The 15,509-nt window shown below is 48.0% G+C and overlaps 2 protein-coding genes across 3 annotated transcripts in view; one reads left to right on the top strand and one right to left on the bottom strand.

The window, feature by feature from the left end:
- Positions 1-7,815, top strand: part of CNNM1 (cyclin and CBS domain divalent metal cation transport mediator 1) — a 55,667-nt gene extending 47,852 nt beyond the window's left edge. For both annotated transcript variants that reach the window (XM_032882597.1, XM_032882606.1), the window contains 4 exons: positions 3,496-3,679; positions 3,823-3,972; positions 5,538-5,639; positions 6,626-7,815. In XM_032882597.1, coding sequence (XP_032738488.1) covers positions 3,496-3,679; positions 3,823-3,972; positions 5,538-5,639; positions 6,626-6,705 — 516 coding nt within the window. In that variant the 3' untranslated portion in view covers positions 6,706-7,815. The remainder of the gene's footprint in view (positions 1-3,495; positions 3,680-3,822; positions 3,973-5,537; positions 5,640-6,625) is intronic.
- A 2,956-nt stretch (positions 7,816-10,771) lies between these two features.
- The window catches only part of GOT1 (glutamic-oxaloacetic transaminase 1), a 31,989-nt gene continuing 27,251 nt past the window's right edge, over positions 10,772-15,509 (bottom strand). Inside the window, exon 9 of the mRNA XM_032882584.1 lies at positions 10,772-11,346. Within this exon, the coding sequence (XP_032738475.1) occupies positions 11,207-11,346 (140 nt within the window). The 3' untranslated portion in view covers positions 10,772-11,206. The remainder of the gene's footprint in view (positions 11,347-15,509) is intronic.

The raw sequence follows: 15,509 nt of genomic DNA, 5'->3' as shown, positions 1-15,509 counted from the left end.
AAATGAGAAAAAATTGCAAAGCAATTTGATGAAAAAGCTATCAGGTGTGAATTTGTTACTCTCAGTAAATAATAAGTTTGTCTGTGAGCTTCCTGGTCATAAAAGCAAAGAGGGCAAACCTAGTGGGATATTTGGATTCTCGTGTGATATAAGGAAGTACATCATTTATCTATAGAAAGGAGGGTTGTTTTGTGTTTTTTTTTTTAATAGAAAGGAGCTTTTTCCTGGAAGTAATTTCTTGAAGGGTTTATACGACAGATTTCTATAGAACTATGGAAGGCATCAGAAAGTAATACATATTGGCTTCATCTGTAGTTTTGCCAGAGTTTCTGTTCTTCATATGGAGGTTTCTTATTTCAGGCCTCTGTGCAAGCTGGGGGTCCAGTAGGAAAGTTGAACATCAGTGAAGGCAATTATCAAGGGGAGCCAAGATAATAATTGATTACAGGGGACATTTCCAAGAGTCCAGAGCTGTGATTCTCACCCGTGGTGCGCACTGGGATCACCTGGGGAGCTTGAAGTGATCCTGATGTCTGCGTCCCACTCTCAGAGATTTGGATGTAATTGCTTAAGGGTGTTGCCTGAGTTTCAGGATATTTTAAAGCTTCCCAAGTGGTTCTAATGCGCTACCAAAGTTGAGAAGCACTGTCTCAGGAGGCATGAATAATTAGCATGTCACTTTGATCCCTTCTCTGCAGCACTGCAAGTCCCTGGACCATCAGCATGGGCTGCATGACAGACCATTGGTGGTGAAATCCCTAATACATGCCTGATGGTCTCTGTGATTGACTCAAGATAAGGTTTAAGACTGAGGGTAGGCTCAGAGTTGACATCTCCTGGGGAAATTTCAGAGCCTGACTTCTCCTCTCACTTCCCAACAGAGGGGGCTGCAAAAGTTGGAAATCCCACTGAATCTACTGAAGACTTTAGATGCTAAGTGGAGACCCCGGTTGTTACATGCCTTAATACACAGAACATATCCTTTTTACCTGAAAAATATCAATGCCCGTTAACGCTGTGCCACTTTATCCGTTTGACTCCTTTAAAGGGAGAAAAGCAAAAACCTGAGAAGGACTGTGTCTGATTTTAACCAGGTCTTAAGTCAGTGGTTCTCAGAGTGTGGTCTCTAAAGCAGCTGCATCACATCACCTGGGAACTTGTTAGAAATGCCCACCCTGGGCACCGCCCCAGACCGAGTGCATTAGAAATGTGGGCAGTGGGGCCCAACAATCTTGCTTTAACAAGCCCTCCAGGTGACCTTGATGCTGAAGTTTGAGAGTCACGGTTTTTTTTTTTTTTTTAAGATTTTTATTTATTTATTTGAGAGACAGAGAGAGCATGAGCGAGGAGAAGGTCAGAGAGAGCATGAGCGAGGAGAAGGTCAGAGAGAGAAGCAGACTCCCCGTGGAGCTGGGAACACTATGCGGGACTCCATCCCAAGAGAGAGTCACGGTTTTAAACCATCAAGAGAACTCTGTCTGTCCCCTCTAATGGACAATAGTATGGCTAGAAGCTTAGGATCTCTGCATGTGTGTGTCCCATAAGAATAACAAAAGACACACATTTTTTCTTTTTTTTTTTTAAAGATTTTATTTATTTGTCAGAGAGAGAGGGAGAGAGAATGAGCACAGGCAGACAGAATGGCAGGCAGAGGCAGAGGGAGAAGCAGGCTCCCCGCCAAGCAAGAAGCCCGATGTGGGACTCGATCCCAGGACGCTGGGATCATGACCTGAGCCGAAGGCAGCTGCTTAACCAACTGAGCCACCCAGGCGTCCCACAAAAGACACACATTCTTAATAGGTGTTTTGCAGTTCGATTAGTTGTGCTTGGAACTTGCTTGATCTGCACGCAAGATATCCCGAAGTCTGTTAGAGAAGAAAAGATGGATAATGTCCAACAGAGTAGTGCGTTCCCAACTTGAGGGAAAATAGAACATTTCTCTTTATGAAGAGGAAACGCTCATTGCCTAAACGGTCGTGGAGGTATTTCAGTGAAGATGGTTATCAAACATTCGGGATGAGCACTAAATAATTTTAAAACATTCTGGAGGAATTGGAAGACCATAGGATCTAGAAAGTGTAGGAAGAACATCAGAGGATAATAAAGCAGGACAAATTAACTCACCTATTCAATAAAAATGACCAGAGCACCCGCCCATGCAGCAAAGAAAGGAGGAAAGCTGGTGTGTGAAGAAGGCAGAAGTAGGATGAGCCCCAGGTGAGGAAGAGCCAACCCAGAGCGTGTGAGGAAAGAGCGGTCTAGGCTTGACTCTTGGCCTTGGGTTCGACCATCACCCACAGCCCCCAGGGAGGCCAGGCATGGGGCGCATTCCAGCCACTGGGGAAAGGGGGGCCTGGGAGAAGGTGCTGAGGAGTGAGCAGTTGGCGAGCGGCCGATGTCGGAAGAGCTCTTGCCAGATACCAATCCAGCTTCTAGCAACCTCTGTTCCAAGTGGAAATCTTAACCATTCCCTCTCCTGTTTCCAGCTGCACACCCTTCCTGTTCCCACATGTAATCCCAATCCTGCCCCTAAAGGAAAGAGGAGGACTATGAACAGTTTGTAGTTTTGCCAGTTGTCTAGCTAAATGCAGCGAAGACAGAAGGAAAGCACTGAAGGGGCTGTAGTACATGGGAAGTATGTACCACTATGGGCCATTTTCACTTTTCACCCAGGGCCTTTCACTGAATAATGGTATCATGTTTCCGTATTGGGTGGTGCAGAAAGCAGCCCATTTTTTTTTTTTTTAAACCAGAAGCCAGGATATCAGGCAGACATACACCCAGAGAACAGGAATGACCAATAAACCTTTCCATATTCCAGAAAAGACATTTGATCCATACTTTTCCTGCCTGGAATTCTGGAAGCTCCCTTCTGCTCTGGCTAAACCTGACTGTCTAGATGCTTCTACTTGTAGGTGAAGCTCGATACATCAGGAAAATCACGAGTAAGATTCCTGCAATCTGAGGAGGCAACTGGGAGACCTCTGCTGTGCACTTTTCCCACACAGGAGCAGGAGCCCACATCCGGCCGTGGCCCAAGTCCAAATCAGAAATGCCCGCATGCTCTGGGGCCTCAGCCTCCAGCTTCCTGACGGGAGGATCCACAGCAGCAGAACGTCCCTCCCATAGTCCCCAAGTGATCCTCAGGATGGGGGCCCTTGGCAATTGTATGCATTTAAAACTTGTCCGTGGGCAGCACCCGTGCTAATTGAGGGTACCCTCCATCCTCTTCTGAGTCTCAGGAGAAGGTTTAGTTCTTCCAGGTGCACTGAGGAGCCCAGAGCCAATAAAAAAGAGAGCGGGACACATTGTTCCTCAACTGCTAGGCTGGTATGGCTTGAGAAAGGACCCAGTTCATGGATCCTAGACCACAGAGGCCAGGGGTTCCAACGCACCCTAGCAAAGCTGCTTCCGAGCTGGGAGAAGCTGACCACATCCAGAGAGGGCTCTGCCCCGTCCTCTTGAGCTTCCTCCCACTCTACTTCTTTCCTCCAGATCACACGGCAGCAGTACCAGAATGCACTCACTGCCTGCCACATGGACAGCTCACCCCAGTCCCCTGACATGGAGGCCTTCACTGACGGAGACTCCACCAAAGCCCCTACGACCCGGGGTACGCCCCAGACCCCCAAGGATGACCCTGCCATCACCCTCCTGAGCAATAGGAACAGCCTGCCGTGTAAGTCGAGTGGGTGGGCTGGCCCGGGCTGAGCGCAGCGCCCCCTTCCTCCCTCACCCCTGCCCAGAGCTGCCAGCCGAGGCCAGCTGAAGTCTCGGGTCTTCTCCGGAGCAGACTGGTCACACACTTGCTGTCCTCCCCAGGCAGCCGCTCAGATGGGCTGAGAAGCCCCGGCGAGGTTGTGTACCTGAGGATGGAGGACATGGCCTTCACCCAGGAGGAAATGACAGACCTCGAGGAGCAGAGCACACAGCAGCTCTCACTGTCTTCTGCAGCCATTCCTACGACAGCAGGTCAGGGAGGGAAATCAGGGTCCTCATTGTCGGGCACCGGGATGGCCCTGGGGAGAGCCGGGTGAGGGACACCAGCCCCCATGTGATATTTCCCACCTTCTCTCACAGGGAGCGAGGGAAGGGAAACACACACACACACACACACACACACAGAGCTCCAGCCCCTCCTCGGGCCCCTCCTCGGGCCCCTCCCTCCATTCTCCCAGGAAGACCTGATCTTAATAGGTAAGTTTCTTCCTTATGTTAAGAGATATAAATCACGGTGGCCAGATCATCAAGTAGCTTTGAGCATAAATGAGATAGCAAATACAGGGGCATCTCACAGTGCTTGGTACCAGGCTCTGGGCATAGTAGGAAGTTCTCATTAGACCTGCCTTACGCACGAGGAGACTGAAGTCAGCTGTTCCTCCTACCGACAGGGCTCTTCCCTTGCTTTGGGCGGGAGGTGATCTGTAGGACTTGTCCTGAGCGCTGAGATCCTATCTCCTCCCTCTGAAACTTTGAACACTTCCATCTTGGCGGTCGTGTTGCTCCGAGCTCCCAGCGACACACCAGTCCTGAGATCCTCTTGTACCTGCCTTGCCGAGATCTACTTCTCCAAACCTGCAGCCCGCCTGTGCTCCCCGCAACCCGTCCCCGCAGGGTAGCAGTTACCCCACCAGGCCTCCAAGACCTGCTCCAGTCCATAGTCTGAGTCCCCTAAAGTCCAGGGCAATGATCCAACAAGTGCTCTCCATTTTTGTGGTCAGTAGGCCAATATATTTGAACTTGTGGCTAATTCAGAGTATCTGGGACATACAGAGTCACCGTTCCGAGACCTGAATACAGAACGGATGTTCTTTTTCTCCATTGCACACTGAATTTAGTAGCTAAAGCATGTAGCAAGAAATTGTATCAAAGGCAAAAGAATGGAGAAGATAGTCTTTAGAGTTCGTCTAGTCCATCGCCTTGTGTGATACAGGGACCTGGTGTGAGGACCCTGAGGCCCAGAGAAGGGACTGGTCTGGTCTATAACACTGCATTGAAGCAAGCACCCCCAGAAGTGTCCACCACCCCACTCTGCCTCCCAGGTCAGGTCCTTACCTCACGGGAATTAAGGGTCTGGGCCTCTTCCTAGCTTTGAGATTCTGTGCCTCTGAACCCCCACTGGGTTCGGTGGGAGGTGTTAGAGACGTGTGCTTAATTATTATTGAGTCCCATGATCTCCCGGGTCTGAGCAAGTATTAGAAGGTGATACCCCACCTCCAGAGTCCTCAAATATGCTTTGGGTCTGGCAAAGATACTGAACAGAGAACATCTTATCCTCGTCTCCCCTCTCCTGCCAAAGAACGTTTGGATAGTTGGATTCTTGCTCCTGGAATCTTTGTTCCTTTTGTGGCCCTAAAGTGCCCCTTGCTGACTAACAAAAGCCCATGGCTCCCTGGGCACCCCTCCCTGTCACGGCCACTACGGCCTTGCCTCTGGTTTTGAACTGCTACCTGCTGAGAAGCATCAGCCAGAGTCACCCTTCCTAGCTCCCTGGGTGTTGGGAAGACCTGAGTTCTTTCTTCTCTCCTTTCTCTCAGCGTCAGACAGTGAATGCTGTAATATCAACCTGGACACAGAGACAAGCCCCTGCAGTAGCGACTTTGAGGAAACCGTGGGCAAGAAGCTGCTGAGAACCTTGAGTGAGTAGCTCTTTGCCCAGATGAAGGACTCCCACCACCTGGTCACTAGAAAAAGCATGTTAGGACATCACTCCTGGAGGAGGAACCATTGACTCCTTGCAGGAACCTGATGAGTACATCCATGAAAATCCGTAACTGGGCTTGGACCAGTACTGTGCCCTTGAGAGTTAGGGGATGTGTCCCATTTAGCTGGTGGTCATCTAGGACTGGGGTCTGCAAGCCATGGTCATGGCCAAATCCTGACCTCCCTCTCCTGCCTGTGAATCAGAGAGTCCTATAAATCAAGACTTATTGGATGCTAGACCCATTTGTTATCTATGGTCATAACGGCGGCATTGAGCAGTTGCAGCAGGGGCTAGATGGCCTGCAGAACCTCTAAGATTTACTGTCTGATCCTTTAAAGAAAGAATTTGTGTCCAGGAGACTTAGTAGCAAGGAGAGCAATATCCTTCATGGAAGGAAGTCGATAGCAGATAGAACAAGGTGAAAAATACTCCTTCCTAAAAACAACAGAGCTAGGGATGGACTTCTCCTCCATCCTTGAGGACAATTATGGGATTATCCCACCTGCCCCATTGCAGAAGGAGGGTTGTTTCCAAGCTACACAATGTAGATGCGTGGGCATGGCTCCCAGCTACACCCACCAAAACCCTGGCTCCTGGAACATCATAGGCTGGAAGACCAATCCTCTCTCAGGTGTCTGTGAGCTGGGCCAGGGCCTTCAGGGGATGGAGAGATGATCCTGAAGCATTACGTGGGCTTCACTCAAACCTCTGGGGGGAGAATCTCCATTCCACTGATACTAGCCTGGCTTTTTGGAGGTGTTCTCTCAGGTAGAAAGCGTTGCCTTAATTCTTCCAGATGTACCTATGCTGATACCTACACTGGGATTCCATGCAGATTACTTCCTGCCAAACTGTCAAGGGCTTTGTCTGCATTTCTGCCTCTTCCCGGCCAGAAGGTGACCCTTACAAATTGTTTTCCAGGTGGTCGAAAACGGAAGAGGTCACCCGATGGAGAGCGAGCCTCTGAGGAGAACTCCAATTTAATGCCTCTGATCACATGACGGGGCCGAGTGTTTGCTGGGAATGTGAGATTCAGCGTTGAGGGAGAACCCACCCTCCCATCTTCTGCGTCTCCCGAGGCCTCCCACAGGTGACAGAGCATTCTGCTTTCCTTACCACCTCCTCACCCCTCGCTGTCAGCTTGGCAGATTCCCCCTTGTTGCCTCCAGTTTGATTCAGAGCCTTGCTGTGGCCATGACGGATGGAGATGCCTCCGGTGGAACATGCTAGAAATGGTCTTTTCCACAGTATAGTCTGGGACTGGAGGAGAAATGACCCCAAGCTGACAATGCCACTCTGGGACCCCTGACTCCTTTTTTGTTCTTTGGGATCCCCTGATGCCATATTTCATGCTTCGCTCAGCTCAGAAGGTGCCACCGGCGGACAGGCATGGAGACAGTGGAGAAGCAGGTGTGACGGTCAGTGCAGAAGATGCCCCGAGATTTCCTCCAGGACTTTAATGCAGTGGGACCCGGCTATGTTGGCATGGGATGGTACAGAACAGAAAACTGTCGGTGACCAGTTTCCTGTTAGATAAGGGTTCTAGCAGCCAGGGAAGTGTGTCTCGGCTGGAATGGAAAGACCGTGAGATGGAACCTCAAGTCACTGTTTATTCCCAGGGACGTATCTTTTTGGCTCCCAATTAGCAGTTCTCCATCCAGTCGTAAATCTGCTCTTGAAGAGGAGGAGCAGAGAACAGAGACCGGACTGGGAGCCAGAGATGGAACTTCAGGTTTTAAGTTGAAATCAAAGCAAACAAACAGAAACTTACGTAGAAAATTTCTAAGCTGTTGAAGCAAGTTTAGCCATGACAAACCAAAGAGTGCCCAGGTCAGCCAAGAAGGATGCAAGCTCTCATGGGACTTCAGTGTGCATTACATGGGAACACTGAAGAATTGCTCTTCTTTTTCATCCGCTCCCTCCACTCCACCCCACCCCTTACTCCTCCACCCCAGCAGGTCAGCTAAGGGTACTTTATTCGAAGAATTTACTAGATCTTTTTTTCACCTGGATGTCAGAGCAGATGCAATTCCAAGTATGGCCACCAGATGGCAGAATGACGCCATACCTACTTCAATACTAAAATTCAGCTCACCTAACCACACCGCCAACAAACAAACCTTCAGGAGTATGTGGGAGTAAGTGAAGGTTGTCTTTGGGACACCTGTCTCCCTTTCTATCTCCCATCTCTTGAGTTCCCTCTATCAGGGATCCAGTGATCCCGTTCTGCCTGCTCAATCTCCAAAAACCATTCTCAAATCTTTCCCTGGGATATACCATCCAGGCTTACCTCGCCTTCCCCCAAAACCTTTAATGTCATACCCCCCACACCCATTCAGTCAGTAATCACAAGGTGAGAGGGGGAGACTGATAATTCCTCTGGGTTATTTGCATCTCAAGAGAAAATGCTAACCCAAAGGAACCTTTAACTCAGGGGTTCTTAATTTGGGGGTCAGTCACCCCAGGTGGGTCCACCATTGGACTTCAGAGGGTCTGAGAAACCCCTAATACTGTCAGAATTTAGTGTATGTGTTCTTACCTGTTTTGTCCAGAGGGCTAAAGCTTTCAGGAGATTCTCAAAGGTCTGAGACCCACAAAAGGTTAAAAACCACTATTTTAACTACTGAAACTTTCACCCCAAAGTTTCTTCAATGCAGAGTGAAGTGAATAGGGGCCAGTCCGAGACAGACTTTGAGAGACATGCGGTCTTCTCCAGTGTTTATCGAATCAATTGGGAAAGTTAGCACCTGCCAAGAAGTGAAGGTCTTTGGAAAGCCTTGGCACACCCCAGGGTACCGTCACAATACCCCCACGTAATTCTGTCCCCTCTTCCCCACCAACCAGAGCAGGTGCTGCAGATGGGAGGGCCACAGCACGTGGAAGGACTTTCCAGCTGGAGATGCCCTTTCCTGCAATGGATGATTGACTTCTCCGCCCCGTGCCTGACTCTCCCTGAGGCTCAGCAGTGCATGACCCCTAGAGAACCCCCTAGCTGTCACCCATCCCCAACACCTGCTCCTACCTAATAGGAATAGGCCAAGTGTCAGCCCCTCCATGCTGGGCACCTGAGACCCAAACCGGCCAACAGTGAGTTTCCAGCAAGAACTGTCATCATGCAGTCTTCTGGCCCTGCTGGCCACTGGCCGGACAGTGCCTGCCTGGCTAATCATTACCCCTCAGGCCATGGGGCTCAGGCCACTGCTGCTGCGTCACATCCATCCCTTTGCAAAACCCCAAAGGAGCCTGTCACCACTCCTCTCCCCATTCCCTGCTCCGTTCCCTGAGATTTTCTTCAGGTTAAAAAAATTAAAAAAAAAAAAAAAGAGGATTTTAAAATAAAGCATTTATGAAGGCTTAATAAATTGTAAATAATTTTTAAATAAAATGAAAATGCTTTTCCTGGAATGTTTTTCTCACCTTGGAAGAGCTAGGTTCTGATGTGGTTTCACATTGAAGATTATCTCAGCTGAGGCCCACCTGCTGAGGAGGTGAGGTTCTCAAGGCCAGGTGTGAGGCTGCGGTTAAAGTTACAGTAAAGCCCTTGCGTTCTACTCTGGGCCCCAGATGGGTAAGGTTTTACTGCAGCAAATGCTAGCATTAAAAAAAAAAAACTCAAATGAGCAGCCAGAGTGTGAATGAGGACAAAAAGTAACGAGAAGGGCTGGCATTTGTTGAATCCAGGTGATGGGAAAGGAACTGGACTGGGCACCTTCCAAGTTCAAGGTCTCAGGGGCCCGCCCCTGAAGCAATGTGCTGGGCGCACTGCCTCGCTTCCCCAGACCCTTTGGAGAGGAACCAAAGTGCCACAACTCCTTTGGTTTCCAGCAAAAGGCTGGAAAAGTCACAGGGGAGTGGGTCAGGCATATGGGTCAATGTTAAGCCAACCAATACCAGCGGGAGGCAAGAACCAGGCAGGTTGAGGTGTGTTTGGGCATCTAATCTTTGTGGAAGGAAGGCTGGAATTTGATACCTACCAGGGGGTTCTCAAACCCCTACCAAGGTCAAGGTCAATGGGTGGCCTATGGACAACTACGGACTCCCAGGAGCCTTCAGAGTTTGCTACCCAGCAGCAGCTGTTTTGGTGAGGGCTTTCTGTGCCTGAGTACTGTGCTAGGTACACGTTTGCTTGTTTCGGTCTCAAAACCACCCTGCAAAGTTTAGTTTCTAAACAGGCTCTGAGTGAGTAAGTGGCTTGCTCAAGGTTACACGGCAAGTGGCAGAGTCTGGTGGTGGGAGCACCCCTCCGTCTGAGGAGACGGACCATCTAAGGAACAGTCTTGCCTCCGGAGTGCACGGCGCGCACCTGTATGAGGCCCCACGAAGACCAACTGTGGTGCAGAAATCTGAATAACTCCCGAAGCCCAGCTCTCCCCAAACCCAACACAAAACGCTTTTTTCACGTGAGCACGGAGGGGACTAGAACACGAAGGGGGAAAACCAGCCTATGTGTCAGGATAGAAGGAGGACCAAATTACCCTTGATTGGGGCTTTTTTTTTTTTAAACACAAAAAAGTATTTTAGCACTTTGGTAGGGACATTTTGGTTTAAATAAGTGCTTTTAACCATTTTTTTTTCCACCAAAGTCTTCCCCCAAGAGAAAAATTAAATTCTCCCTAACAAGAGAAATAAAATACTAAGATCCAAGACTTTGTGGGGCAGGTATACGCTGGGGAGGGCTACACCCCGCTTTACGGTCTCAGACTTCTTTTGGCCCCTTGAAGGTACTGTCACCTCCTAGCTTTTTCTTAAGCAACTAGCAAATTCCTCTAGAGCATTCTTTTTAGACTATGGCTTGCATCCCATGAGTGGATCACAAAATCAATTCCACGGGTCTCAATTCATTTCTTCAGTGAAACAGAACCCAATAGGACAGAAACTATCAGAACACACTGCTCACAGCAAGGGTAAATACTGTTGTGTAAAACTTCTGTTTCAGTTTGTGTGTGTGTGTGTGTGTGTGTGAGAGAGAGAGAGAGATGTAAAGCTATCTCTTACCTTGCCCGCCCCCAGAGAGCTAAAGCTTAAGGTTAGGGACACAGCCACAGAGAAAGAGCAGGAGACAGACACTCTGGGTGGAGATGACAAGTTTTAATGACACAGCCAACACTCACAATCACAGTTGGCTCTTCAGACAACTTAATCTTTGGGGCAGGATTTTGTGCAGAGTCAAGCAATACACAGAAGCACAGGAGTGACAGAGGCAACATTGTGGCTTCTAGTGAGGGAGCAAGATAACTACATCTCATGATCAAAGTACCTTTTTATTCTTCTTAAATAAAAACCTGATTTGCTCTGGCCTCCCAAGAGGCTCTGATCCCAGGCCCCCGTTCCTTGACAAGGGATGTTGCCCTGTGCGGGGCCGCCTTGACCAGAGGCCACCTCACCAGAGCCGGTTCCAGTCCTCCTGAGTCTTATTCACAACACACAGAGCGAGGCTGGCGCAGGCAGGGAACACACGGGACAGAGGGCCGCTTTGGTGGTGCTGGTTCAGGTGTGGCTTCTTCACTGGATTTTGGTGACCGCTTCATGGATGGAGGTAGCCACATAATCTAGATTTTTCGTGGTTAAGCCACACATGTTGATCCGACCACTTGGCAGCAGGTAGATGTGCTTTTCGTTGACCAGATATTCCACCTGCTCGGCTGTTGAAAACCAGAAGAAATAGGATTTACAGGAGGCGGCATCCTCTCAGCAATAGGGGTTCGGAGATTCCATGACATTCGCCGTTTTCCTTCTTTCCCCCAACACAAAGAAGCAAAATAAAAGGAACTTTTTTTTTTAAAGATTTTATTTATTTATTTGACAGAGAGAGAGAGAGAGAGAGAGATCACAAGTAGGCAGAGAGGCAGGCAGAGAGAGAGAGGGAGGGAAGCAGGCTCCCCACTGAGCAGAAAGCCCAATGCAGGCCTCGATCCCAGGACCCTGAGATCATGACCTGAGCCAAAGGCAGAGGCTTTAACCCACTGAGCCACCCAGGCGCCCCAAAAGGAACTATTTTTATCCAATCCAGAAACATAGGGAAGTATGCTCAATTGATTAATACTTCTAATCCCCAGGAAGTTTAATATGGCTCCTCCTGATGGGAAACTTTAATCTGGGACTACCTCCCAATGGAAGCTTGCATATTACCTTCACCGAGACATCTTCTGAAACAACTCTCAGACTTAAGAACATTCCACTGATATGAAAAACTGGTGTGAAGGGCTTCCTTCAGCTCTTCCTTAACCCCTGGAAGGAAGGAGGCTTGCTTCTCCCCAGAAACGGAGCAGCAAACTCTCTTTGACGTCTGCGTGTCACAGAACATTGTCCAAGGCCCCACGCTAGAGGTAGTGGGTAAGCGCTAGGTGCCATGAACCTACAGGCTGAGACACTGCCAAGGCCCCTGTGACCTGACACTTCTCAGGTCCCTCACTCACACTCACACACAAGCAGGAGATCTATCCCACATGTCTGCAGAAATGCTCATGCAGGAAACAGGAAGGGGCTGCCTATTCTTCCCTTATGCCACAATCTCTAGAGATTTTTGGTTTACTGCAAAGCTATGAGACAATTTTATCTGATTTTTGCCTAAATAATTAGCACCCTTAATTAGCACCACTGATTTGAAGGAATGGGCAACTGTCTTGGACTGGATGTTTGTGTCCCTTCAAAACTCTGGATTGAAACCCTAACCTCTAATGTGATGGCATCAGGAGCTGGGGCCTCTGGCAGGTAATGAGGTCTGGGTGATGCCTGGAAAGTAGAGCCCGTGTGTTGGCAGGAGGGCCCTTATAAGAGACTAGAGAGCTGGTATGTGTTGTGCATGTGCTCTCTCTCCCTCTCCCTTACCCCCAGCATGGGAGGACACAGCAAGAAGGCAGCCAACTGGAAACCAGAAGAGAGCCCCCACCAGAACTGACCATGACGGACCCCCATCTCAGACTGCCCGGCCTCTAGAACCCTGAGAAAGTAATGCCTGTTGTTGGGGCACCTGGGTGGCTCAGTGGGTTAAGCCTCTGCCTTTGGCTCAGGTCATGATCCCAGGGGATCATGATGGGATGAACCACGCATCGAGTTCTCTGCTCAGCAGAGGGCCTGCTTCCCTCTCCCCCTCTGCTGCCTCACTGCCTACTTGTGATCTCTCTCTCTCTCTCTCTCTCTGTCAAATAGATAGTATCTTAAAAATTTTTTAATTAAAAAAAAAAAAGAAAAAGAAAAAGAAATGTCAGTTGTTGAAGCCACCCAGCCCAAGTATTTTGTTACAGCAGCCCAAACTCATATGGTAATAAAATCCTAGTCATCAGAGGAGCAGAGAGAAGCAAGATGGTCAAAGAGTAGCAATCCTTGTTTCATCTGGCCCCTTGAATTTAGCTAGATCATTCTGAACACCTATGAATTCAACCTGAGATGTAAGAAAAGAATTGCTGGAATTCTACAAATAGAAAGGTGACCACTTTTTGCAAAGGTGGGAAGTGTAAAGTGAATCAGAAGGCATTTATCAAAGATACACAGCAAGGGAGGGAGCCTCCAAAAGCCAGCTACTGGGAAGTGATAGAGCCCCGGAGTCCAGAATCAGAACTTTTAGAAATCTGCTCCAGTGAGAGACATCCCTGCCTGAAAGATGCTCAGGTAACCAAGAGGAGCAGAATCCGAGGTGAGACCGTTTAGTCTCAGGATCCCTGGGGGTCACAGAAAGAAGGGGTGCCTGAGCCATTCCAATGCTTGGGAAACCAACTATGGTCAGTGAGCCCAGAAGTGGGTGGTCAGCTCAGTTTGCCATAAACCAGGAACCAATGCTATGGGGTGAATGCTCTGTATCTGGGGGCCCTACAAGCAGCAGACCCCGGCCACCCTCCTACCTCCCCCAGGAAGATCAGTGCAGCTGTGCGCACCATGTATCTGCAGAGTCTGGTGCACACAAAAGTAAAGGTGGCATTTCCCTGAGAATTTACTTAAGAGAGAGGGCTGCAATCTTTCAGCTCTGGGGCTGGAGACTGGAGATTGGGGCTCGGCCATTTTTATTTTCATCCTCTGAAGCGACAGGAAAGGCTTTAGAGAACAGAAGCCACATAGAAGAACCCGAAGCAGCTTACATTGGGCCTGGCCCCCTGCCAAGGGGCAGTGTAACTTGGCCCAGGCAGACACCTGAGAATTAGCACAGCAGGCCCGGCCCCCAGGAGAGCAGCTGGAATATCAGGCTAATACCAAGTTTACCAGGAACACAAAAAGGCAAAACCAGCACTAGGAGAAAACAGTATATAGAATTCAAGGTTTCTTCTCATGATTCTTCTATCTTTCAGTTTAGAAGTTGCCTTTTTTCTTTTTTCCTTTTTGACTAGTTTTATTATTTTATCAACTCTTTAGTTTTAAATCATTTTTTGGAACATTCATTTTTCCACTTGTATATTATAAATATATACTCCTCATTTTTGGCATCCTTTCACTGTATTCAATTTTATTGTAAGTTTTGTTTTCTTTAGAATTTTGGGATTTTAGTGTCTTCTAACAAACAGACCAAAATACACCCAGGACCAAGTAGATCACCCTGTTTTTCCACCTGGGAGATTATATTCTCTCCCCTCCCCCCACCCTTTTTTATTTTTCTTTTCATTTTGGTTTCTGACCTCTTTGGATTTGTCTAATGTGTATTTTGTTTGGGTCATGGTTGATATTTTTAATTTTTTCTATCATTCATCCATTCTTCTCTGGGCAAAATGACTAGAAGGGGGAATTCACAACGAAGGAAAAAACCAGAGGTAATACACTCTGCCACAGATCTAACTGGTATGGACATAAGTAAAGTATCAGAGCTGGAACTCAGGATAACGAACATAAAATTACTAGCTGGGCTTGAAAAAAGAATAAAAGACACTAGAGAATCTCTTCATGTAGAAATACAATCTAATTAGGCTGAAATTAAAAATGCTCTGAGATGCAGTCTAAATTGAAATCTCATAACAGCTAGGATAAATGAGGCAGAAGAGAGTCAATGAAGAGTCAATGAAGACAAGATGATAGAAAGGCAAGAAATGGAGGAAAAGAGAGAAAAACAACTAACAGACTATGAGAGTAGGTTTTGAGAAATCAGCAAATAATATTAGAATTATTGGGGTCCCAGAGGAAGAAGAGAGAGAGATGGACACAAGGTGTATTTGAGCAAATCATAGCTGAGAACACCCCTAAGGTGGGGAAGGAAACATTCAAGTGTGAGAGGTAGAGAGAATGCTCGCAAAATCAATGAAAACAGATCAACACCCCAATATAGAATAGTGAAGCTTGCAAATTTCAGAGATAAACAGAAAACCCTGAAAACAGCTTGAGGAAAGAGCTCCTTAACCTACAATGGTAGAAACATTAGACTGGCAGCAGACCTGTCCACAGAGACCTGGCAGGCCAGAAAGGACTGGCATGATATATTTAATGTGCTAAGTGGGAAAAACATGCAGCCAAGAACACTTTATCCAGCAAAGCTGTTACTCAGAATGGATGGAGTTAAAGAGCTTCCAGGACAAACAGACAAAAGAATCTGTGATCACTAAACCAGCCTTGCAAGAAATATTAAAGGGGATCCTGTAGAGAGCCCCAAAGTAACACAGACCAGAAAGAAACAGAAACAATGTACAGAACAGGGACTTTACAGCTAATACAATGGAACTAAATTCGTATCTGTTGACGGTTAGTCTGAATGTAAATGGGCTAACTGCTCCAATCAAAAGACACAGAATACCAGATTGGATGAAAAATCAAGACCCATCCATATGCTATCTACAACAGACTCATTTTAGGCCCAAAGACACCTCCAGATTGAAAGTGAGGGGGCAGAGAA

Source organism: Lontra canadensis, unplaced genomic scaffold, assembly GCF_010015895.1.
Source record: "Lontra canadensis isolate GAN:19392208 unplaced genomic scaffold, GSC_riverotter_1.0 scaffold3, whole genome shotgun sequence".
NCBI lineage: Eukaryota > Metazoa > Chordata > Mammalia > Carnivora > Mustelidae > Lontra > Lontra canadensis.
This window is presented reverse-complemented; position numbering and strand designations above follow the sequence as displayed.